At 37.1% G+C, this 27612-nt stretch overlaps 1 protein-coding gene across 1 annotated transcript; it reads left to right on the plus strand.

Moving 5' to 3' along the window:
* Positions 1-217: 217 nt before the first annotated feature.
* Positions 218-27612, plus strand: grin3a (glutamate receptor, ionotropic, N-methyl-D-aspartate 3A). The gene is made up of 9 exons (XM_055209221.2): positions 218-2848; positions 12445-13055; positions 15006-16056; positions 16185-16330; positions 23435-23550; positions 23637-23788; positions 23948-24112; positions 24262-24332; positions 26758-27612. Exons 1-9 carry the CDS (start codon positions 2135-2137, stop codon positions 27092-27094), a joined length of 3363 nt encoding a protein of 1120 aa, XP_055065196.2. The 5' UTR covers positions 218-2134; the 3' UTR covers positions 27095-27612.

Genomic DNA, 27612 nt, shown 5'->3' on the forward strand with positions numbered 1-27612 from the left:
AAGGTTATACCATATATGACTTATAAATAGCGCTAAGATTATACCGGTCTAGTTACAATCTCAGAGATATCTTATGGAAGATTTGCATACTATAATACAGTGTATTCCCCAATTTTCCTTTTTTCATTCCTATTTATTGTTCTTATGCCGCTACTGTTTGTTCTACAGTGTGTTTTCTGAAAAAATACCTGCTTTGCCACAATGCAAAATAGTGAAAAGAGCTATAGAAATAAAATCTAAAATTGACACTTTTCAAGAATGTACTTAGGAAAAATTCAAATCTTAATAAACCCTCTGAAGAATAGTCAAAATAGGAATTGCTGGAACCTTTGCAAGTCTGCCGCCCCAGGTGATCCACATGAGAGAATTACACAGCCAGAGTAATTTTGTCAAGGAAAGATATTTTCAATGTCAAATTTATTATTAAAAACCAGGTGGGACTTCAGGGTTAAGAAAAGGATTTTACAAAGCTGCCAATATGGTGATATTGTTCATATCATTTACACAGTATTTAGCACCAATGTTAAATTAATGTGCCAGAAGAGAAATGTGCCTTATGATTTACCCTGGTTTCTCCACCCAAAGTTTTTATGCTTAATTGTCTTTACAGTTTTAATGTAAAATCAATATCCTAGTGTTATATGTTATTATTTTGTGCAATTATTTTTTAGACTTGTACAGCACTCACACTATCTTCACAATGTTTCCACAAAAGAAGACTGGCCTGAAAAACTGAGCCTGACTTAAACCATAATTCTTATAACCCTATGATATATATATTTTTTGCACCAGATATCTTATTGCTTGCTTCCACATGTATTTTTGTTTTTACCACTTTTTCTGTTTTTCCACTGTATTCATGTTGGGGCAAGGCTGTCAGGTAATTTATTCTTGCCTGTCTAAACTGTGACATACATAATTTTGTGAGACTGGGTATAGGAATCTCAGGGGACAACTAGTGCACATGCAAACCAGTCTCAAGAAGAGATCCAATAGATATACGGTCAGCTTCGAGCTTCGACAGGCAAGAGATCTTCTCTTGTTCATCTGACTGTTATAAATCAGGACTGGGTGGTGAGAAATGTGATTGTTACACCTCCTTGCCAGTACACTTTCTGAACCAATTTGTTGAATGAAACCTACACAACCTCATCTTCCTGAAACGGAAGAAATAGAATAGCTTTTATTAGCAAAAGGGTAGATATGTTTTTGCCCTTCAAGACCATCTATTGGCCTTCAGACTTTTTCTGTAGCTGCATAAAGGCATTGCATTAGAGGTCAAAAGTTTGAATCCCACATACTGTTGAAAAAATGCACAGCTTGAACGCAATGTAAAACACTTTGGATAAAAAGGTCTGGCATGCATAATAGCAGTCTATAAGGATGTTGTTTTACAGAAGTACTTTTAGATTAGATTATTAATAAAAAGAATAAAGTTAAGAAACTTAACACAATTTAAACATAGCCAAAGCACATCTTCATGCATTAAATGCCAGGGCTTGTTGTGGTCTGAGGTCTCATTCTGGCATTGAAAGGGTTAAACGCATGAAGCACAGCCTGTGCAATAATCTGCACTATTCTGGCGCCAGTCGAACAGTTTACCGCAACAATTTCACTACGTGACGTTTTTAAACTGGAATATCTGGCAACCGTTTAATCGCTTATTCCTTTTTTAATTCAGTTTGCGCGTGACGGTCTCCATCGCGATCCTGTGATCAAACACAGAAAGGAACACAAATGTAGATACAAAATTATAATGAGTTCAAATGATCGGACCTCCGTTAAATTGATCTCAAGACAGTAGACATTTTGTGCTTTACAGTAACTTCGCGTATGGGTGGCCGCGGACTTTATGGAGAGCGCTTAAAACTTGATTTAAATCTTAATTATTTCACACTGATAATATTTTGTCTGTAAAAGCATTTGAGATGAAAAACAAGTGTTTGGAGGCGCGTTGGACATGTGAACTGGCGGCGATCACTCGGAAGCCTGTTGGAGAGGAGCGCAACTTTGCTGCGTCTAGGGCATTTCCCGGTCATCCATCATCTATCCAGCGCTGTGCAGGAACCTCCGGGCGAACAGGTGGACGCCGTTCCCGACGTTTCCAGAGCTCACCCGAGGCTTGTCTGGAGTAATGACGGGCTCTTTGATGCGGGGTGCGCTGGGCAGGTTGGTGTGGCTCTCCTTATTTGCGCCGAACGCGTTAATGATGATTCTTCTGGCTCGAGCATCACTCGCGCATCCCCAACCATGTCAGATTTTGAAGAGAATCGGACATACGGTGAGAGTCGGAGCCCTGCAACTTCAACCTCGAGTTTTCAAGCAGAATCCCCATAGGGATAGAGATCTGGACAGGGACATAGGCAGAGAAACTGGAGACGAGTGGGACATCGTTATTCAAAGTGGACTTGACCATGACTGGAGGGGCATTAGGACTAAAAGCTCAGCGCATAACCCCAACAGGGCTTCAAAAAGTAAAACAACACTCAAACAAGTGGACGCGGAGGTCGCGTTTCTACCAAGAGACGCTGTTATATTCGCTATGGAGACCCTGAATCGGATGGCGGGGCTTTTACCCTACAATCTGAGCTTGGATATAGTCATGGCTGTTGAAGCAGGACTTGGAGAATTACCTGCTTTCTCGTTTTCCTCCTCATCTACACCAGCCTGTGCAGATCCCGCGTCGTTCCTACAAAGCGTTTGCAACACTGTTATCGTACAAGGAGTTTCTGCCATCATCGCGTTCCCGCAAAACAGGGACGAATTGCTGAAGATGGAGTTTATTTCGTCAACGTTACACATTCCAGTCGTCAGTGTCGTGCAGAATGAGTTCAAACGCCACAGTCAGGTGTGCATTTTTCTTTAATATAATGGTTCATTTATAAGAGTTAGTTAACTGCAGTATGATACTGAAAATGTACATTTTCACAGAAATGCAAATAAATGCAGATGTACTGCGCTAAAGCACTGTGGACACATGTTGATATGTTTGGAATGATTCAGAATTAATTGCATGTATGCTTTAGAAACAAGAATGATTTATCAGCTAGTTGGTTTTTGGTAAACGCTATGGAAATGTATACTGCCATCAATTTTGGAGTCAGAAGTGTACACATAAATTTTCGTTTGCCTTTCAAATTAATTTATCAAGGCTGAAAGCAAACATCTCAAACATTAATTACAAATATGGACAAATCAGCTTAAATGTAAATGTACTGAGAAAACAATGTGGAGTGGATTGAATTGAATGTCAGCTTTATATAATGAATTGCCACCACTATCAAAGAGAAAATCTACTCGGATGACAATAAGTCAATATCAGGTCCGAAACAGTTAAGTTTAACAATGTCATTATGTAATGTAATGATTCATGAAAAAAACTTGGCATAGTGAGATTTGTATATCTATTTATTTGAATCCCTGACAGGTAAAATGGTGGGACATACAGTACAGTAATATATCACATACAGGGCCATTTACTAGAACAAATCAGTTTAAAAGCTTTACAGCCTGCTGTTTTAAAATTGCCATATTATTTATATTATTATATGAACCTAGCTGCTACCCAGTCTCACGAAATTACGTACATATAGTCACATAATTTTTTGATTCTTTTTCGTGATACTGTCACGAATTTCCACGTTTTTTTTCCCATGATATGACCACGAAAAAAAATCAAAAAATTATGTGACTATAGGTACGTAATTTCGTGTGACTGGGGTGCCTAAATAACACACAATGATTTGGATGTCAGGTTGGACTGCTGTCATGTAGCAATGTGACCTGCTGAATTTCCAAGTCTGTCTTAACAGCTATTGTGATCTGTGGAATATAATACTTGTTTAACAACATTTTTGTAAACCTCCTAAGGCAGGGGTGGGCATTCTTGGTCCTGGAGGGCCACTGTTCTGCAAAGTTTAGCTCCAACCCTTATCAAACACGCCTGAAAATCCTAATCAAAGGCTGCAGGATTACTTGGAAATGACTTTCAGGTGTGTTTGATTCGGGTTGGAGCTACACTTTGCGGGACAGTGGACCTCCAGGACCAGGAATGCCCCCCCCCTGCCCTAAGGGCAACATTGTATCTTTTTTGATCTTTAGAAGTTAGCACCATCTTCTGGTCAGGTCTTTGTTCACATGGCAATGTTAACCAGAGTACTTTTGAACTCAGAGTCAGTGTCTGTTTTTTGTCCAAATAGCAATTCATATCACTTGTTAGGCTAGTGTACTGGACCTGGGAAAGTGTTATCTAAAACTCTTTCATGGATCTAAAATTGGCCATTATTTCTAAGAAACATTTACACTTATGCTTTTGGCATAAACCTTTATCAAAATTTTCTTAAAGATTTTCTTAAAGTGCATACATTTTATCAGTACTGTGTTTTCTGCTGGGATCAGATCCATGACCTTTTGCGCTGCTGCTATCACAATCCTGTACCATAGTGAATATCCTTGACTATATTGTTTTGTCTTATAAACTCAAATAAACATATCATAAACAGGGATTTACAGCCCAGTATTAGAAAGCAAAATACACAAAAGTTATTTATTGCATATAACAGGATAGTACTGGGTAGAAGAATTTTAACAAACCAATTTTACGATCTGCAAACCCAATCAGCAGGTCAAAATGTGCAGACTGAGAACAGTATGAATATCTGAATATAAATCAAGAATTTCAAAGATGATAAAATGAATATGACGGTAAGAGTTTGCATACACAATTAAGTAATTAGCCATTTACAAAGACATAAGCAGCTAAAGTGCCCAAAAGGAAAGTGATTTCCAAGGTTTTTTAAAAAAGCACGAGCTTCAGAGATTTGTTCATGTGTATATTTATAACTATATTTCTCTTAAACGGTCATAAAACGGTCATAAAATAACACAATTAGGTAATTTTTTTTCAAAATCAAAAGAAACAAAGAATAAGACAGTAAAGCTTATTTGAAGGACCAATAGGAATTTTGCACCATGTTAAATAAGAATTTGTATGTTGTCAGGAAAAAATGGTCCCTAGCTGTCACTGGGGCAGTACCCATTTAAAAAGTTCTCATTTGCCCCTAAAGAGATCATAATAGTAGTACAAAGGTACATATTAGTGCTGCAAACATGCATATTGTATACTGGATACTGCCCCAGTGACAGCTTGGGGAAATTTTTTGACCATTTTTACTGACAGTGTATATTATGTCAACACAATATTATGTCTAATAGTTTGTATGCATGTTACAAGGAGGCTTATTCGTATAAATTGTATAACCACATTTGTACGTTTTTGTACAATTTGCTTTCGCCCATGTGACGTTGGGAATGTTTGCGGGGATTTTATTATTGTATAATTGTATGACTTTGTATGAATTCATACAAATTAGCCAGCTATGTTGAGTTCAGGCTGATTATGACATAGTTTTTATCACAGTTTTACAGCAGTGACAATCTGATGAGAATCACAGTGAAATCCTAATAAAAATCATAATTTATTTATAAACATGTTATTATTAGAATCGCTAAAAAACAGTTATTTATATAATAAATAAGATGTTTATATTACTTAAAGACCTTCATGTAAAATTACATCTAACAGTATTATATTTTAACCTGATTTCTTTATTAGTCGTAATATGACGAGACAACAAATTTGTTTAAATCAGTTGATATTTTGAAGGCTGAGATGTAGGCAAGACTAATGAGAAGTACATCGAGCTACTTTGCATGGGGGGCATAAGAACTGAGGCATATGACATCATCTATCTTTACATATTCATCTTCAAAGCTGCTGGAAATGAACAATAATTGAATCTCCCTCCAGTGCTTTTATATGACACAGCAGTAATCTCTGGCTGCATATCATTCAATCACAAGGAACCCCCTCAGGAAACAAAGCATTCTGAAAGACAGTAGCCAATTAACAACTAGAAGTGTCTCTTAACTCATTAGTGTTCTTTATTTCCTGCTGTTTAGAACAATTACATTTTAAGACAACTCTTTGAGGAAATAAGCGTTTCTTTGGACATCTTGAAATAAATCCAGGAAAGCTTCTTTAAACAATTAGGATTAGCCTGCTGTATGCTGTCACTTAAAAGAACCCCTCGGGGGAAATTAAACGGCTAAACCTATCAACATTTCATCCTGCAGACTCTGTTACCGCTTGTTTTCCTTAGCAGGACAATGTGAGGTTAATTATAGATATTATATAATTAAACAATCACATTGTCAGACTCCATGTAATAAATGTTAATGAATGTCAAATGGGCGACTGAACTATCAGGTATATCTGTACTGGTGAATTTCTGTGCATTTAGTCACAGTGTTATATGATGAATACTCACAGTTTAGCTATTTATTTTTGGGATGTCATTTTTATCCCAGGGAAAAACTAAAATATGATAAGGATTATTCCCACAAAACCTGTCGCAAACATTAATGAAGGTTATTTAACAATATTTTCAAAACATGGAAATGAAGACATATCCTTTGCTATTTATTTAAGTTACATGGACTTACAAGCAAAGCGTCCTGTTTTTCCGGCTTGAACTTTTGTCACGCTATTTGTCATCCCAACACATGAAGCTCAAGAAACACAAACAAATAAAGCAGTTGTTTTGTCCATTGAACTGTATTAATAGCATTTCCAGACAGGCCAAATCATTATGGATAATTGTGTGCATTTTTATTTTTTATACAGAGTGAGTAACTTCATGCCCTGAAATATAATTATTCTAGTTTCAAGCTAATGAAGAAGCTAATTAAATGGAAATCACAAACCTGTGTCCTGATTTGACTTTTTTATGAAGGACTAAACAACATTAAAACCTTTAGAAAAAACGTTTTTACTTTTTAAATTCTAGATGCATTTCTATTTACATGCCTGACAAACAAGAAAGAAAAGTCACTGGGTCACTCAGTATTAGTAGTGTAAAAGTGTAGCTGTTTCTACTTAAACCTGAATTCCAGGATTAGTTGCTCAAACAAGAAGATTTTACACACTCTATAGCTCTTACACACCAGCCTCTGTTACACTCACCACCAAAACCTCAGTCCCACCATGGTCTTAAATTTGTTAAATATGCTTTCATCCTTGTTCTGCTCTTGATGAATTTCGATTATTCTTAATGAGAGGGCCCTTACCGGCAGCTAGTAATTGCCATAATACACGCTCAGACAATCCTCATAAGGGCTTTCAACAGAGCTTTTCTTGTACAGCCATTCATTAGTCTCTGAAAACATAGCCTTATGTTCTCTAAAAATCCTGAAGTAAAGACGTGTGCCATTGTTACAACCAGCTGGAACACTATAAACATCTTTAAAACAGGCCTACACTGTCAGAAGAAATGGTCAAGCTGTCACTGGGGCAGTACCCTTTAAAAAGATTCTAATACGGCACAGATATGTGTATACATTCATAGATATGTATACCTCTAAGGTACAAAGCTGTACTTTTCAAAAGGGTACTGCCCCAGTGACAGCTAGGGACCATTTTATATATAAAGAGTTTGGTTCCAAAACGCAATAAATCCGTTTTGACTAATTTCGGTAAAAGCATGTTTTCTATACCAAGAAAGATTGAAACCACTATTTTCTGTTACAAACTTTCACATAGCATCTTTAGGTAATAATAACATTAAAAATTAAAATCCATAATTTGATTTTCAAAGATTTATTATAAAAACAAATTCTTTTTTCCACAAAATGCAATAAATTCAAGTTTTTTTGCCAAAATGCTATAAATCTATTAAAATCAATATATAAATGAGCATTCATCTTTACCATGTTATATTCATTTAGTCGACTAGTGGTATACACTGATTAAACATTAATCAAATCACTTACTTTGTCATATTAATAACACATTGCTGCGGTTATACTCAGGACGTCGTCGCTTAACATTTTTCACAGTGATCAGCTGTAAAATGTTTTGGTCCTGTTCGAATTTTGTTGGCTTCGCGTAAAATAATGGAAAGTTTTTCCTAAGATCCCCTGGAGTCAATGTGTTAGCATGAGAAAAGTTTGATGTTGCAACCGGCATTTTCCGTCACCCGAGTTCTTTTTGCGTAAATTATTAGATGTTGATGGCTGACGTTTCTTCCCCGTCACAAAAAACACCACAGGTTTAGCAATGGCATCAAAGTATTATTTTGTTTTTGTTTGTTTGTTGATCACGAAGTACAAGATGAGGAAAACTAGGATTCCGTGTATTCAACGTGCCGCCATCATTGTTTACAATGCGTAGAGCACTGTGATTTATTGATCGGATTTATTGCATTCTGTAGAAAAGGAAGAGTGGCTTTTTGGGAAAAAAAGGGAGAAAAGATGACATAATAACATGACGCATATTGAATGTTGCGTAAAAATAAGAATTTACTTTTGAGTACTGACCTGATACAATACTGATTTTGGCAGTAACTATTTTTTTTAAAAGCGAGTTTATCGTGTTTTGGAACCCAACTCTTCATATTTATGTATGTATACAGTGGCAGCCGGTGACTTATCTTATGAGGGCCGCGATTTCAAAATATGTGTTTGGAGTGTCGTGTATTGGTCTCTATGTCAAAATATATGTTTGTTGCGTCATGTGAACCATGTACCTCATCTGTCTAGTCAAAATATGTGCCTGTTGCACACGCGTCGAAAGGGTTTATGATAAAAGAGATGCTCATAAGATACTCACAAGACACTAACTTAACACTAAACTCTGATTACACATGAGATTAAGCGAGTATCTGGCAAACATGAGCCTCTCTTTTATCATAAACCCCTTCGAAGCATCTGTGGCATGCTCGTATTTTGACTCACGCGTTATGCACATAAGCTTACATGACGCATATGACGAGCTACATACATTGTGATGAACTTCACATCATGTGCCCTCAAAAAAGAAGCTAGTAATTGGCATAATTTCACTTAGACAATCATTATAAGGGCTGATGGCGGGCTACCACATGACTGACTACATATGCATGTTGTGTAACTTTTCATTGTGCGCCTTCGAAAAATAAGCTAGTAATTGGCATAATACATGCTCAGACAATTCTCATAAGGGGTTTCAACAAAGCTTTTCTTGTACAGCCATTCACTAGTCTCTGAAAACATAGCCTTACGTTCTTGAAAGATCATGAAGTAAAGACATGTACCATTGTTACAACGAGCTGGAACACTATAAACAGCTTTTAAACAGGCCTACACTGTCAGAAGAAAGCTCAGGGCCATATATATATATATATATCAGTGGCGGCTCGTGAGGATGTGCTAATTCAAAATAAGTGTTAGGATTGTCACGTGTGTGGTTCCCTTTTCCAAAATGTGTGTCATGCGTGTGGAGAGATCCTGTGTGCATCACGTGTTTTGTCAAAATTAGTGGCTGCTGGAGACTCGTCAAAACCGTTTATGATAAAAGAGATGCTCACGTTCCCTAAATACACGCAAGACACTGCCTTAACAGTAAACTCTGATTACGCATGAGATTGTGCGAGTATCTGCGAGGATGGCAAGTGGTGTTCCACAAGAGTTAGACGCTCCACCAGCCTCTTTAAGATCGCAAGTTTGGCAAAACTTCAGTTTTCCAGTCAGTTACAATAGTACAGGCGAGAGGGTGGTGGATAAGACGAGGACTGTGCGTCGGCGTTGTTCAGCAGTTGTTGGGTATGTGAGTGGAAATACATCTAATCAGGGCTCTCAAGTCTCACGCATTCACCTTGACACACACGCATTTCAGTCAGTTCACAGGCTCACACGCCACACTTTGTATTTCTCACGCTGAGAAGTAGGAGATAAATTGTCCTGCTAATATATAATTAATGGACGAGGCGCAGTTCTGTCGAGTTCAGCTGCTTTTTTTAAAGTGTGCTCAACTTTACCCAGCGCCATCAGCGTCAGAGTACCGCGAGAAATCTTGCGGAGGAGGCTGATTTCAAATCGCTCTCGCGTTACTCTGACGTCATCCACTTGTCGTTTCTTGCAGCGCCTCGTGAAGTCATACACACCTATTAATTCATCCTACAAGCCTATTTTTTGTTCTGTAATACATTAATATGAAATAAGGCCAAAATGTAATTTTAAAATGTATTTAGGTAACACTCGTAATACATTTGAACCCATATTTGTATGAAAGATGAGTACAAGATTACTTAAAGTGGTATACATTTTTGAAATACGAGATAGTATGTTAAATCCATTTAGTTCATATTCATGACATTTTAAAATAACACTGATAAGGACACCTATGTTTTTAAGATTAGCTTAAGTACTAAAAAAAATGCCGCCTTCATTTTTGTTTTGCTTTTCCCTCCATTGTACTGAAAGTGAATCGAACCGTGGCGCCTGAACCGAGGTACGAACCGAACCGGGACTTATGTGTACCGTTCCACCCCTAATATATATATATATATATATATATATATATATATATATATATATATATATATATATATATATATATATATATATATATATATACACAACAGTTCTTTCTGGTTCTCGAATCTGATTGGCTAAGAGCTATGCGATATTCTACTGATAACGGCACAGTAACCTCTTCACCTTTCGTATCATTCCGCCATCTAGTGAATGGAGGTCCTTTAAACAGGCTCATCTCTGAATGAAAAAACTGCATGCACACACAGACAAACACAGACGCGCTGTTTTTAAACACTCTCCGTGTGTCTCATTTCACTAGCTCGTATATCAGTCTGTGAATCCCAATCGGAAGTGACTATTCTGTCCAAGATCAGCGCTCTTGGATGTTACGTTAAACTTAATGGGAGTAATGTCTTGTCACATCGTGTGGACGATTAACACTTGGAAAGAGGAATGTAAACAATATTTTTTCTGGAGCGATATCTCTTCTCAGAACGCGAAAACACAGTGGAACTGCAGGTAAGCACCGCAGCTTTTAAATGTGGACATTGATCATTTATTTTATCGTGACTATTAAAACACGATATGAGATATCGCCACTGATATATTTATAAGCAGCATGCAAAAACATCTCTCTGACACTTATAAAAAACAGTTTTATATAGTACTGACCAGAACAAAGTCTAATAATAATCGAGTGCTCGTATCGCGTTAAGAATAAATGGCAAAGCAATAGTAACATTATATAAGTATAGTTTTATTAACTTTTACCTCGCGCCAAAACAATAACAACAAAAAAAGACACTAAATATGAATAAGAAAACAAGTACAAAACAAGTTGTATAAAAGCAATATCGCTCTCGGAGTCGTGTGATATAGCTCCATATCTAGCCTACGGCCTCGTGCCTCTGGCCTAATCACAGCCGTGATGATATAGAGCTATATCACACTCCTACTCGAGCGATATTGCTTAAATATATATATATTCTGTTCTGAGGGGTGCGAATTCAAAGTATGTGTCCAGAGTGTCATATGTTGCTCGTCATGTGAAAATATGTGTTTGCTGCGCCTTGTCAAAATACCTACATGCCTGCTGCACACAGTCTAATGCAGGGGTGTCAAACTCAGTTCCTTGGAGGGCCGGTATCCTTCACACCTGTTTGGAAGTTTCTAGTAATGCTGAAGACCTTGATTAAATGCATCAGGTGTTTTTGATTAGGGCTGGATCTAAACTCTGCAGGGACACCAGCCCTCAAGGAATTGAGTTTGACATTCCTGGTCTAAAGGGTTTATGATAAAAGAGATGCTCACAAAAAACTCGCAAGACTCTCACTTAAAGGAATAGTCTACTCATTTTCAATATTAAAATATGTTATTACCTTAACTAAGAATTGTTGATACATCCCTCTATCATCTGTGTGCGTGCACGTAAGCACTGGAGCGCACTGCGACGCTTCGGTAGCATTTAGCTTAGCCCAATTCATTCAATGGTACCATTTAGAGATAAAGTTAGAAGTGACCAAACACATCAACGTTTTTCCTATTTAAGACGAGTAGTTATACGAGCAAGTTTGGTGGTACAAAATAAAACGTAGCGCTTTTCTAAGCGGATTTAAAAGAGGAGCTACATTTTATGGCGTAATAGCACTTTTGGGAGTACTTCGACTCGGCGCAGTAACACCCTCCCTCTCCCATTATGAGAGGAAGAAGGGGAGCCGACTTTTCAGGCGAGTCGAAGTACTCCCAAATGTGCTATTACGCCATAAAATATAGTTCCTCTTTTAAATGTTGTAGGGTTAATTAATTATTTAATTAACAATTATCATGATTTATATACAAATATGTGATTTATATATGGTTACTTTTCTGGAGCAAATAATTGCACATTTAAGTTGGAAAATTTCTGTAAATGTTTTCCCTAAATAGAGGCAACTAAATCTGTAAATGCAAGTAGACAGAAGGAGATAGCTTGCCAAATCATGCTTTCTGAAAAATAGCTGTTGGACCTAAAACTCCTTCCTTGCCTCCGTTTGGCAGACAGAATGGAGTGTCCGTAATTCTATAACGATTTCTTTATTTTATTATCTACAGAACTCGCTCCATTTCCAGATGGCCATGCAAAATCCTCAAACTCCTGAAGCTGACCTCATCTTCTCCCTGCTGTCCATGAACAACTGGTATGACGTCAGTTTAGTAATGTGTCAAGAGATGAACATATCCGACTTTGTCTTCTTGCTCCGCAACAACTCGAAATTTAATCTGGGGACTGTTATCAAGATTTCCACCAGCATTTACAATAGCAGCTCCAAAACTGACTTTCAGACTTACCTGCAAGGTCAACTGGAGTCCATCAAGGACTCAACTTCTACAGTAGTGACCTTTGGATGTGACATACGGGATATACGGAGACTTTTTGCTACCGTTGCAAAGTTTGGTCAGATAATTCCTGATTACCACTGGGTTTTAGGTGACTCTCAGAATGTGGAGGAGTTACAGACAGAGGGACTGCCAATGGGTCTTCTGGCGCATGGTCGTATGAGTGAACCCTCGCTGGATTATTACGTCCAGGATGCTTTGGAGTTTGTGGCCAGAGCGGTGGGGTCTGCCGCTACTGTGTCTCCAGAGCTGGCATTGATACCTGGCATCACAAACTGTCTGGCGACAGAGACTAAAAATCTCACATCAGGAACATTTCTGGCCAGGTATTCCTTAAAGATGATTCCTCACAAAAGCTGTTTTATTTTACTGATGAATTTTGTTTTTAATTCTATTTTTTTCTGTTTTATTTTACTGAGGAAATTGTATATTTTTACAGAATAAAGGACTTTTCAGAGTTTATTAAATTCTCATATTTAGATTTAAGAAGAGACATACAGAAAACCAGCAGCATTAAACAAAATCTAAAACCTAATGTGCATTATGTGGGTACAATTTATTCAGATCGCTTACGAACTTACAGTATGAGCTATTATGGTTGCAGTTTATTTTACAGAATATGCGCTTACAAAGGATTTACCCAAATAAATATTGAGTAATTTAAGGTAGCTACATGGACTAAAAATGTGTTAATGTTAGGTTCAGGGCTGGTACCTACTTTTTACACAGTTACTGTAAATACCCAACAGTGCTGTAAAATAAAGAGCTTTAGTACTGTATCGAAAGAATAACACTGCTGTTTGCCTCAACGGCCACCACTAATTAGTATTCTAGGTTTTGACTAGCACTGCATCCAGAGAACGGAGGTCAAAATAATTTTGTGCCTTGTTGAATTAGTGAGTACATGCAAATGATATGCTAAATTGAGTTTTTTTTAAAGCAACACTTAATAAGTTGTATCTAAAAAGGTTTGGCAGAACAGTGTCAGGTCAGTTGGACATGAATAATATTACGATAATCATCACACGGGTGCACTGATGTTTAAAAGACCAACCAGAAGATAATGTAATTGGCTAATACCTGCTTATACACAAAATCTTTATAAATCGTTTTAACCAAAATGTTCAAACTGTTTCCTTTCAGCAAAACTATCTTAAAATACATTGCTCTTTATGTGAAGCACATTGAAAGATCTGACAATGTTAAATCGTTTTTTTGGTGTTTAAAGTGTTCCAAATCAATCACTTATGAGGTGAGACTTTGATTAGATGTAGGCAGTAGACAGCAAGACAGCTCAAAAAGGGTTTGGAACAGAAGTAGCATTGGTGCAGAGCTCTACCAGTTGAGCCACAGGAATGCTTTAATGTATACTGCTGTCTGCATATTTCATAAGTGCAGTCCCGTACATGTATTGCCAGCAGAACCTTATTCTGAATGTGTCAACAGAATTATAAAAACGTTTGAAAAGATTATAGCAAGCAGAGAGGAAGATAGAGAAAGAGAGAGATCTGCGATGAAAGACATGACATGACCTGCACGCTCAGAGACAGCATATCAGAAGTGCTTTCCTTACCTCTGTACTGTCAGGTAACTATACAAGGTCCAATCACACTGCTACGGGGCTTCAATTTCACATGCTCAGCTCATCCGTCATCATTGATTTAACAGGGTTACCATCACCTCCAACCCTGCACTTTAACAGAGAAAAAAGTGAAGAAAACTCTGAATCAGAGAAAGAAAATTTCAAGGCTAAATTGTTATCTTCTCTGGACTGTAAAGTCAGTGTAGCTTTCCACTGGAAAAAAGTGCAGCTTACCCATCAGGTCATGGTTTTTTAATGAAAATACCAGACAGTAGTCGCAATGCTTCTGTCTGCCTTCTTTAACGTGGCACATTTCCAAGTAAAAACAATTAGTGTCGGAAAATCTAATTTAGCATCGAGGCTTCCCAAGTTGTACACTACTAATAAGTAAACAATAAAAAAGTAATAAGATTAAACTATATAACTTTACAGTATTTATATGTCCCACATTGCTACTTATATTTTAACTTTTTTAATATTTTATTGGAGTTGTACAGGCTGATTACACTTCTCAAGTCAAAGCAATGCAGTTGACCTTGAGCGATGGTCTATGTTGATGTTTGTATTCGTATGTCTGGAATGGATTGGTTCTGTTTTGTCATTCTGCAACACACAAAATATAAAAATTAAATGTGTACAAATTTTGTGTACATTCTGATGAAAGAACTGTTTATTCATTTTTGCTTATTTTTAGGTTCATGGCTGATATGGCATTTGATGGCTTGAGTGGCTACATCAGTGTTCAAGAGGATTCTTCTATTATCTCTGACAGCCATCACTTCATATGGAATCTACAACACGATCCAATAGGCAAACCCATGTGGACACGTCTTGGCAGCTGGAAGGAAAATAAAGTGGTCATGGATTACGGAGTTTGGCCAAATAAAAGACGATCCCAGCCAGGGGCAGACTGGCGGCATTCCTCTCGTCTACACTTACGTGTGGTCACCTTGGTCGAGCACCCGTTTGTCTTCACCCGTGATGTCGATGAAGATGGTTTGTGCCCGGCTGGCCAGTTGTGCCTTGACCCCCTTACAAATGATACAGCATTGTTAGAAAATCTTTTTCAGGGTTTGCAGGGTGCCAACGACACAGTGCCCACGGAGTTAAAAAAATGTTGCTACGGTTATTGCATTGATCTTCTAGAAAAGTTGGCGGAGGACATGGAGTTTGATTTCGACCTCTACATTGTGGGAGATGGAAAATATGGTGCTTACAAGGGCGGTCGCTGGACAGGTCTGGTTGGGGACCTCATGAGTGGGGCGGCACACCTGGCTGTCACTTCCTTCAGTATCAACTCAGCACGCAGTCAGGTCATTGACTTTACCAGCCCCTTCTTCTCTACCAGTCTGGGAATCCTAGTCAGGACTAGAGATACAGCCGCACCAATTGGTGCCTTCATGTGGCCTCTGCATTGGAGTATGTGGCTAGGAATATTTGTGTCTTTACACGTGACCGCTGTGTTTCTGACATTGTATGAGTGGAAAAGCCCTTTCGGAATGACCCCGAGGGGAAGGAACAGAGACAGAGTCTTCTCTTTTTCCTCAGCGCTAAACGTTTGCTACGCAATCTTATTTGGCAGGACTGCCTCTATTAAGCCGCCAAAGTGTTGGACTGGCAGGTTCCTCATGAACCTCTGGGCCATATTCTGTTTGTTCTGCTTGTCGACCTACACAGCTAATCTTGCTGCTGTAATGGTTGGCGAGAAAACTTACGAGCAGCTCTCAGGTATTCATGATCCCAAGGTAAGAGTAACGCTCATTTATCATTTTCAAATTATTTCTAAAGGATTATGCAAGCTTGTCATTTCTGAATGGTTAGAGGAGGAAAATGTACTTTGTGCTTGATGAGATTGGTCCTCTTGCACTTCAAGCTCCATCATCCATCACAAGGGTTCCGCTTTGGGACAGTTCGGGAAAGCAGCGCTGAGGATTATGTGAAGAAAAGCTTTCCGGAGATGCATGAGTACATGAGGCGATATAATGTCCCTACAACCCCTGATGGGATAGATCACCTTAAGTAAGTCATAATCTTAAAAGTTGCATTAATCACAGAAGCAGCACAAAATTACTAGATATCCTCTACCATGTCCTTCAAATGATAGAAACTTATGTTATCTCGCTCTACAAGGAGAGGATTATATGTATAAAATGATTTGCCTGGTATACTTGACAGGCAATCAAAATTCACGTCCACAGTTGTGTTTACAGTTTATTATGGCAGACCAATTGAATCATTCCTGTTAAGTAGTAGGTTGTGTTGAATATTAAACAAGTATTTCTCTATAACAGTTTACCAGACTTTTAGAAAAAATGCTCTCATGAAGCTCAGACAGATAATTTTTGGCTGTTTATAACTTAATGTTTATTTAAACTTAACCGCATGAAACCTTGCAGTATATGCACAGCAAAACCTTCAGCTTTAAATTAAAACTACTTAGCTTAATGCACACCCAGAGTGTTAAAAATTAACACTGAATCATTGATTTTTTGTATTCTTCACAGAACACTGCTGTTATGGGGTTAAGTGTTCAAAATTAAGGAAATTATTACATTATGGTACTAATATCAACATTAACAATCAAACAATATAATTTTGGCCCCTTAGGCTGTTATAAAACAAGAAATGAAGGGTCAAGTGCCCATCTAAAGGTAAAACTAATTTTAATCTTTTTAATCTTTTCTTAAGTGATTATGGGGCGGTTTCCCATACAGGGATTAGCTTAAGCCAGGACTAGACCTGAGTTTAATTGGGAAATATAACTAGTTTTAACAAACATACCTTACTAAAAACATTAGTTATGTGCATTTTGAGGCAAAACAAAGGCCACTGATGTATTTTAAGATATGTCAGTGCAAATTGTTTTGAGTTTGGACAGCTCTTACATTTATTTTAGTCTAGGACTAGTCTAATCCCTGTCCGGGAAACCGCCCCTATGTTTGTTAATAGCAGGTGTTCATCATTCATGTTGTGTGAAAATAAAGAGCCAGAGATTGTTCAGTGATATATTTAAGGTTTAGCTGGAAGATAGTTTTGATGTTTTTCAACATCACCTAATTCATCAAATCCATTGCTAATGTTTGTGTTGAAAAGTGACAAATGATTACAATTAGAATAATAATTTTGACATTTTGATTTTCATTTAAATTGCCAATATTAATAAAGCAATAAACCCCAAGAAGCAGTGGGTTACCAGTGCATTTTATAACAGCTAAGGGCGTTGTTAGGCACTACGCGAAAACCCCCTTAGCTGTTATAAAATGCACTGGTAACCCAACACTTCGAGGGGTTTATTGCGTTTATAAAACGGTTACTTTATATGCATAACATTAGCTGGATTTTATTAAAATAAAACACAAATAAGTTGTAATTATATTAGTACAAATATTACTCTTCCGCCAAACAAAGTAGTTCCTCAGAATCAAGTGTGACTGAAACAGAGTGCAGTTCCCAACCAACACAGACGCAGCAAAGAAACAATGAAAATATTATTTAAGACTGTGGTGTTTATTTTATAAATCACCATTCATCTAATTTATACATTAACATTTATAATAACTGTTGAAGTGATGATCAAATATGCTTGGAAGCATGCTTAACTCTTTCCCCGTCAGCGTTTTTTTTTTTAAGTTGCCACCCAGTTTTAGTTTAATGCCTTACAGAAAAATGTTCTTCTCTAAATAAACATAAAATATCAAATGAAAGAACAGACCATCCGCTTTCAAACAAAAACCAAAAAAAGTTTCATCCTACCTTCATCTGTTCTCTTATCACCTCTCAAAATTTTTAGCTAAAAGCAGAGATAATTCCATTTTTGTGAAGAACTTATGTAAGAGATCAGATTCAGAGCCTGATGAAAACACGCTGTTTTCAGTGTTGTTGAGTAAATGCGTCAGTGTTTAAGTTGAGTAAGATCGCCACCCAGTGAATAATATTGGACGTATGAACTTGAGTTATAAACTCCTCAGACAACGTTTTCTCTTTATCGACAAAATGACTCAACAATATTTATTGACATTTATCTGGATATCGCCATTAATTGTGCAATTGTAGACAAATTAAAAATATGATCAAAGACTGTGGTGTTTATTTCATAAATCAGTACGCAGCAACAGTGGCACAGTGATACTTATGTAATGTGGTCTGAACCGTGAGGTTACCGGTGTATTTTATCAAGGCTTAGAACGTGTTTCAACCAATCAGAATGAAGAACCAGAACTGCCCGTTTTATAATTGTGTTTATATTACACATTTTAAGGGTTTTTAGGGACTACAGTCTTAAGGGATTTGAACAAATCATTTACTCATTTATTTGTTAAAGGGACACAAGGCAGCATTTTTATGTTAATCATCTTCGTAAGTCGGTATATGGTTAAATGACTCATTACTGGACGAATGAAGACTCTCTCGCCTGCCCCTACCGTCTGTAGAAAGAATACCCCACTTGCAAGTTCGCTGTATCCGACCCGGTGTCCTTCAGTCTTGCAAAGTGTCAGATATCGCGAGAAGCAGGATCACTTCACGGCAAACAACACAGAGGCAGGCGAGGGAAACACGGCTAGCGATTGTTGCAAATGGCAGAGCCGGGGAAGAAGCAACGAAAACCAGGAAAAGAAAAAGAGCTTCAGACCTAATATATTAGGGTGACCATACGTGCCATTCTTCCCGGACGCGGATTTCGGGTGCGTCTTCCGGAAGTCATATTTGTCGAACACATACGTCATAGAGGATTATTATTATTATTACAGAAAAGCAACAGTTACATTTTAAGGTAAGAATGAAACTACTAGGGCTGCAGCTATCGATTCTTTTTGTAATCGATTAATCTAGCACTGAATCGATCAATTAATCGAGTAATCGGATACAAATTTTGTGTGTGTTTTTAAACAACCAAAACAAATAATGCACAACGAAAATGACGTGGCTGTAAAATGTTCAAGCATTTGGCTTTTATTTCTAAAAAAAACAGAGGTATTTGGCTCCAAAAAAGAAGCCTATTTATTTCGATTTTTACCAATTTGGTGTTTATTGGTGCCAGTGCCAACAATTAAGCACTTTAATTTATTAATATGCACAACAGGTTTCATGCTGTAATCTAGCCCTGACATCAAAGTAAATATCTGGTTTATGTACATTTTTACACCTGCAGCATTTACCATTAGGCTACTAACAAATAATATATAATTTCTGGGGTGAGCCTATTTGCTATGGTAACAACCTGTGTGTGTGCGCGCACGTGCACCTGTGTTGGTGTGTGCACGCGTGCTGTGCTTGAGGAAGAGTGACACCCCAGTCAGACGTTCAGTTGCTTCATTGCATTTTGGTACGGCAGAAATACATACATTCATTTTCAATAGAACGCTGCATTTGGTTTGCATCACTTGCATTGCAGTACATTTTAGGTTAAGAATCCGTTCGAAAAATCAGAACATCACTTCCCACTGTATACAGTAAATGCATGCAGCTGAAATTATTGTTGTGTGGCTACATAAAAGTTTAAGCATATGTGATGCATTGCGAGCGTGAGAGAGAATAACTTCCTTATGCTAAACTCCAATAACACAGAGATTATTATTATTGAACAAAATATGTCAGATTACAAGTTGCCCATGTATGATTGCACTGTGGTGCCGTTTTTTGGTACACACACCTGTAAAGTGCATGTGTGTGTGTGAAGGGTTCTTTTTTAAGCTATACTCTCTTGCAATTGAACGTGAATACGTTTACCACTTAGTCAAACCGCATAACGACATCGCTACAAATACAGTATGGGATTAAAATCAGCAGAAGCTACGTTACCTTGTTTCATTGACGCTTGGTGAAACAGCAGTGGATGTTGTCTTTTCAGATGCTGAATGTAATGATCCCAAACTTTAGACATTCTCTCGCTGCCGTTTATGGACATATTTGCTCTCCGCCATCGCGCCAACTAAATTCAAAATGTACCACGCGCTATGATGTGCTTCCTGAACATTGAACAATGGTCCGTGTGAATCATATCTCGGCACGTGTAGTGCGCGTCATATGAATTTAACGAGGCTTCAAGGCAGAATTTTTGCCTTGAGGAATTTTTTTGAATCGAGTAACTCGATGAATCGTTTCAGCCCTAGAAACTATAATATATATATATATATATATATATATATATATATATATATATATATATATATATATATATATATATATATATATATATATATTATTGTAACGATTAACTGTGCAAATGCGCATTTTCTCAATGAATGAATTTGAATGAATTACGGTGAAATCCAGGCACATCCGAATGCCAGGGGGCGCTCCCGTGCAGAAACCCCCTTTGTGCCACAGAAGTAGAAGCATTACGAATATTTATATCACTGTTCTTCAAATTGTTTCAGGTATTTTCATGATAATAAAGAATATTTTAAATGATTTTGTTTGACGAGTGTTGCTTTTTAAATGCACGTTATAAATGACTCGTTATGTTTTTAGATTGATAAGGACTTCCTACTGACCAAATGCTGTAGTACACGCACAAGCTGTGCATGAAACAAAGAATCGCAGCCTTGTTATTCAGAATCGATTTCAGACACATGGTTGAATCGTTACATCTCTAATATAAATATATATAGATAGATAGATGGATGGATGGATGGATAGATGTAGATGGATAATATTTGTCTAAAGTTATACTAGTAAGGTCTATAAGTTCATCTGGACGAATTATGTTTTCCCTTTGCTTGTTTTTATACATTTTTTTTTTATTTATAATTATATTATTCTCATGCCCACTCTCCCAATAAAAAACAAAACATGAAAGCAGTAGTTTGCCTCGTTCATATCGGTTAAAAAACTATTATGCATGACAACACAATAAAAATAAAAAATCAGTTGGAAGGAAATATTACTTACTTAAAGGGACACCATGAAACTTTTGGCCACTAGGGGGTGCTAGACACGTATTTTTCACTTCTAGCGCCCCTAGAGCCCACAAGCGCCGCAGCACTGTCGCAAAGGAAAGGAACTGGCCAACCTTAAAACTAAACTAAAAACTAAACATTTAAAATGCTAAACGATCAACATTTTGAGACAACAGGGAGAAACGCAGTCATGTTACAACTTTCTGATGAGGAACTCGTCGTGGCAGAAGCCATTTCTCAATCTGAAGGTTGCAGCCTCCGGATGTCGTATTTCTAATACGTCATCAAGACTGTCTTATTTCACAATATTAACAATTACAAAGTTGACTATTATACTTAGTTAATCGTAAATTGTTGCAGTATGCTTATGACTTGCGAATGTAATGCTCAGTTTACCTTAATAACCCAGGCTTGATGACGTGTGCAGCCTGCATATTTGACCTCCGGAGGCTGCAGCCTTCCAATTCAGAAACGACCAGACGTATTTCCTTGCCTTTTTCCAAACAAATATTGTTGCATCCTCTCTCTCTCCCTCGCCACCAGGATTTTCCGCAATGGCGCTCGTTATTCCTCTTTTTTGTGTGAAAATCGCTCCAAATCCAAGTAAACCGATGCGTTTAGGTCTGCCGCTTTGTAATACGTCACGCGAGTGACAGCGGAACGCAGCAAATGAGGAAGAGAGAAGAGAGAAACGCTCGGATCTGATTGGTGAATGAATAGGGTTTGGTTTTACACTGTGAGCAAGTTTGAGTGCTATAGCATCCTGGATTGTAATGTAAATATCATAGACACAGTAAAAAGAAAGGTAAATACGTGAACACAGCATCTGAATACAGGGAACTATATGCAATATAATCGCCGTAATTTATAAAGAACATCGCATTTATGTATGAATCAACAGTTTATATAAAAAATTGCCTTAAAGGGGAATCGAACCCGGGTCGCCCGTGTCATAGGTCCGTTACACTAAAGACTGTGCCACAGAGTCACATAAGAGAAACTTAGCCTCCAGCAAAATTCACGTTAAAAACAAATTGTGTGGAGGAAGTGACGTATGCCGTAAAGCAGTCGAATTTTGTAGTTTTTTTTGTGCTCTGGTTACTACCACAAACCCTAAGTTTTAAAATACGAGTAAAAGTGATACAGACCCCGTCAGGCTATGGTAGACATGTCATTCAACCTATTTAAAGTCGATGTACTATCACAAGGGTCTTGAAAATGTATTATGAAGGTTGAAAAATTACATGGTATCACTTTAACTTAACTTACACAACTTACATAACTGGATTGGAAATAAGCTAATAAACTGTTACTGGTTACGAGGGGGGAGGGACAACAGTTTGTTTTTACGACAATGTGTTTGAAAGCATTTACTTCCAGACACTAGGGGGAGCTCGTAGAGAAATAATACTCAGACTTGTCTGGTTTCCCATATATATATATATATATATACATACAGAAGTAACTTTTTCTTAAATGCTGGCTACTAGAGGGCGCTTATCCTTAAAACATAACTGTACATCAAAATGAGCTGCTTGCACAAACAACCTTTTTTGAAGGACAGTCTTGATAATATATGATAATATAATTTATGATAATATAATACTGAATATGAACATACTATTTAAAATGAATCAAAAATAGCAGAAATTCCCCAAACAACTTTAACTGAACAGCAAGAGTTTTACACAATATCACTTGAGCATGTGGCGGGCCACATATCATTTCCAATAGGTTTTCCATCCATATCTGTCACGGCAAGCTTTGAATTTCCCTTTTAAATCTTCACTACCTCTCCAACATGATTTGATGTAGTCGAAAATCTGACCACAAACTCCAAAAATATTACAAGCATGCATAATTCCTCCAAGCAGGCCAGAATGAAGCTGATATATAAAGATCAGCTAGGTCTCCCCTCTTGAATAAAACAGGCATGTGTTTATGCATGATAACACACTTTTTCAATTCCACAGGATGAACAAGGATGCAAATTCAAGTAGTGCAGTTAGTATTTGGATTTTTTCTCTTTCAGGAATGTACAGTATGTATTTGATGTAAAGAGTGTATTGTGACTTAGAGACATCTGAGTGAAACATTGATTTCAAAAGATCATGATGTGAATACACGATGATGCATTGCAGAGAATGCAGAGAAAAAAGTCTTCTGAAAGCAGCAAACATGCGTTTCATGAGTATAATAGTTAAGTGTTTTCATACTCTTTCAGGGACGATCCTCAAAAACTAGATGCTTTTATAATGGACAAAGCTCTCTTGGACTATGAAGTGTCTATTGATGCAGACTGCAAGATGCTGACTGTAGGAAAGCCTTTTGCAATTGAAGGCAAGTAAAACTCATGTTACAGAGTTAAAGAACTTATACACATATTCTATTGTTTCTAAAATAATTGTATTTGTTTCTTTCGACAGGCTATGGTATCGGATTGAAACAGAATTCACCTTTGACTTCAAACATCTCTGAGTTGGTCAGTCAATATAAATCAGATGGATTTATGGATATGTTGCATGATAAGTGGTACAAGGTGGTCCCATGTGGTAAAAGAAGCTTTGCTGTGACAAAGGTAGGCCGTAATACAAAATGAAAATCACCAGAAATTTTGATGATCTGTTTATCTCCTAAAGTTGTTAAATAAACCAAAGTCAATAATTTGTATTTACTGTAATACAGTAACAGAATATTTGTTATACAGTCTTTGTGTTGCTATCTGTGTTGTACATAGACTTTACAGATGGGGATAAAGCACTTCTCAGGATTATTTGTCATGCTATGCATTGGAGTCGCCCTTTCTCTCCTCACCACATTGGGTGAACACATTGTCCACCGTTGGGTGATACCCAGGTTGCAGAACTCATCCCAGCATACATACTGGCTTCACACTAGTCAGGTGAGTCAATGTGTAGGGTTTTAAAAGCCATAATAAGATTTAATGTTGGTGACATGAGCATTAAGGAAATGTTGTGGTAATTATTTGCTTTGTAATTCTTTCTACGCTTCCCATTATCTAATAACACTTTATTTCATTTGTTCTGTCAGAGATTACATCGAGCACTTAATCCGACTTTCAAAGAGGACAAACTACAGACAGTTGCAGAACAAGAGAAAAGGTAAACTACTCTCTTTATTTTAAAGAACTAGAAAAACAGTTTAAGATTAATGTTAAGAAATTGTGTTGTTTTCATTTGTTTTGAAATTGTTATTTTTTGTATTAAAACTTTTTAAAGTAATTTTTTTCAGTCATGGAAGTAAAATTAGCAGGCTTTTAATTGCTGTAAATGTATGGATAGCCTACATGATCAGTGTAATCTCAAATAATAATTTACAAATAAGCAAGAAAAGGTTTGTAAGTTCTGTATTTGTAACAAACAGTAGATTAAGAATTTACAAACGTGTGGAGAGCCGAAACGTTTTTGCACTCGGAAAGCTCCGTGAGTGTTTTGAAAAGCATTACATAAAAAAGGTTCTCATCTCACAATATCTAAAGGTACAAAGTCATCACATACAATAAATCCATGGGGTAGCATTTAAAAAAACATTTAAAAATAGATGCAATATTTGCATTTATTAAAAGCAAAACATTCAATTACTTACCAGGCTACAGGTAAAGCAGTACTCTACACCTTCTAAAGTCTCATAATCGGTTGTCATTTATGTCCAAGAGACTCAATAATAATCTTTTTAATCCTTTCATTTTTCATATTTACATTTGTGTAGCCTACTGCTGCGCATTCATGTGTGTGAGAAGCAAACTATGTTGTTGTCCCGTTTATAGCCGCATAACACACTCCTTAAATAACAAAAACACAATTAGATCAGGTTTTAGTTGGTCAATGGCGTAGTCTATTTTAGTTGCCTCAAAATAGCAACATGCCAACAATGCGCCTGAACACACATTGTTTTCAGACCTGAACGCACATGGGCGCATAATTGGGCACAAATTGCTATTTAAACAATGTGGCGCTAAACTTACAATTATAATTGTGCTGGAATCAAACTAGCAAAAGACTAAATTAGCAATTAATAAACAAATAAGCAGTATTTGTTTAACATTTGCATAATTAGCAAAATAATTGTTTATACACAGTTTCTGCTAATCTCATGTTAATCTTGGGTACTTATAGAGTAGTATGGCATCCTTCATATCTTTGAAGTCTTTATCTTTCAGTTTTAAAGGAACACGCCCAGATTTTGGGAATTTAGCTTATTCAGCGTATCCCCCAGAGTTAGATTAGTCCATACATACAGCGATCTTCTAACAGTATACATACTGGGAACTATATCCTCAGAAGACGAAGCACTGCTACTTGGGCGGAGTGATTTGCACAACTCTGACCGAACTCTCTGCTCCTCACCAGGGGCTTCTCGGGTGCTGCGAGAAAATCACTCCACCCTAGTAGCAGTGCTTCGTCCTCAGAGAATATAGTTCCCAGTATGTACACTGCTAAAAGACCGCTGTCTCTCATACCACCTTGTTATTTGTACACGGCGCGACCACACAAATCACAACACATAAACAGGAAAATGTTAGCGTTATTTTGTCACTTATTGGGAGCAGTTTGTTAGCTGGAGCCATTCACTTCCAGACTTTGTGCTAAGCTAAGCTAGCGGGGGCCGCGCCAGACAGAGCCACAGCACGCACGGAGATGAGAAAGGTATGTATGGACTTATCTAACTCTGGGGAATACGGTGAATAAGCTAAATTCCCAAAATCTGGGCGTGTTCCTTTAAGCGATCTGCAAATTCTGAGTTGAACTGGGAATTGTTTACAAAATGAGAATACTATCTGAGCATGTTCCGCTTTTCTATTTTGAAGCATGACATGCATGGTTAACAAAAAGATTATTATTGTACGAAAGATTCTATAAAAAAAAATTATCTTTGAGTTTCATACTTCTCACCCTACTAAACTTAGCGTAGGGTTTTGTGAATCTTTTTTGTTATCTTTGCTTATCTTAAAGACTTCAGTTTCATTTTTTTCAGTTTTGTAGATTTGTGGTGGTGGGGTGCACTAAATGATGTTTATACTATCTCTCTATGCTTTGAAGCTGTTGCTCCTGCTCTTACATAATTTCTTCTTTTAAGGGCCATTGACGAATAATGTGGAAAGCCATGTCTAGTTTAATAAGAAAACTGTTATTTATATTAATTTATCATATTAATGTTCAATAGTCGAAAAGAAAGTATATACCGCTTTATGAGATTATAATCTATTTATGAGGACAATAAAAATAAGCACAATAAATAAAAATATATTCTATTATATATACTATTGGCCAGATTTATTAATAGCTTGCGCCAGCGCAAACTATCTTTTGACATTATATACTACAATCAGGATTTACTAAAGACATAATGAAAATTAACGCTGAGAAGGCGTAGACAGTTATTTTTATGACGAACCTTGCTGACCTTTTTTGTAGGAATTTCCCTTTCAAATGTATGGATAGAGACATGCGATTTGCTAAGATTTTCTATCATCAAATTTGCACAAATATTTACATACTTTACATGCTGTCTTCTGTCCTAATCAAGCTATAATGTTGGAAACAACCAGCAAATGCCATGGAACTCTTTGGAAACATCCAACTGCTGTCAGAGGAAACTCTCCAATCAAGAAGGGCAACAAAATGACCTGGAATGTTCACAGTGCAAAGAGCTCTTGCTCCATCACGAAAAGAGACCCCTTCCCATACAGACCACCTCTAATGGAAGAACAGACCAGCACAGCCTCTCCCAAAACCCAATAGTACAGGAACTGACAGACCTGGAAACACAAATCGAGGTCATTAAAAAACAACTGCAGCTTGCCATAAAGAAGAAAAAAGAGCTGGAGCAGTATCAAAAAAACAAGACTTCAACTGAGGCCTAAAGTTTTGAGAAATCTTTATATGGCTGGAGTTTTATGGGTTGCAGTGTTCAAAGGGTTGGACCTGATTGATTATTTCAATTGTGTTTCAAAAGGGAGAAAAGTCCTGACGTCGTGCTTTATTTATTTATTTATTTATTTGATTCCTTATTGAACTGAACTACTTAAAAGGACAGAGAATTAAAAGAAACTCAAAATTGGATATAAGCAGTGTGTATTTTCATGTTCTAAGATGTGTTATTCTAAGGATACCCTGTTTTTGTGATACAGCGTGAAAGATGGTTTGTATCTGCCTAAAGGAAAGACATTTTATGTGTCAAAGTGACATTTATTTAAGGTGTCAAACAGTGATGTATGATAGCATCTTCTGCATAACGATACAGAGAGGTGACATCACATTTAAGAAGAAAGATAGACTGCCATCTCTGCGGCTGTAACGAGAAAGTCTTAACCTTGAACACACACTGTTAACCTTGAATGGTGTTGTTTTTATCAAATAAAAATCTTTGAGATTTCTGTAA

Source organism: Misgurnus anguillicaudatus, chromosome 12 (genome assembly GCF_027580225.2).
Source record: "Misgurnus anguillicaudatus chromosome 12, ASM2758022v2, whole genome shotgun sequence".
Lineage (NCBI taxonomy): Eukaryota > Metazoa > Chordata > Actinopteri > Cypriniformes > Cobitidae > Misgurnus > Misgurnus anguillicaudatus.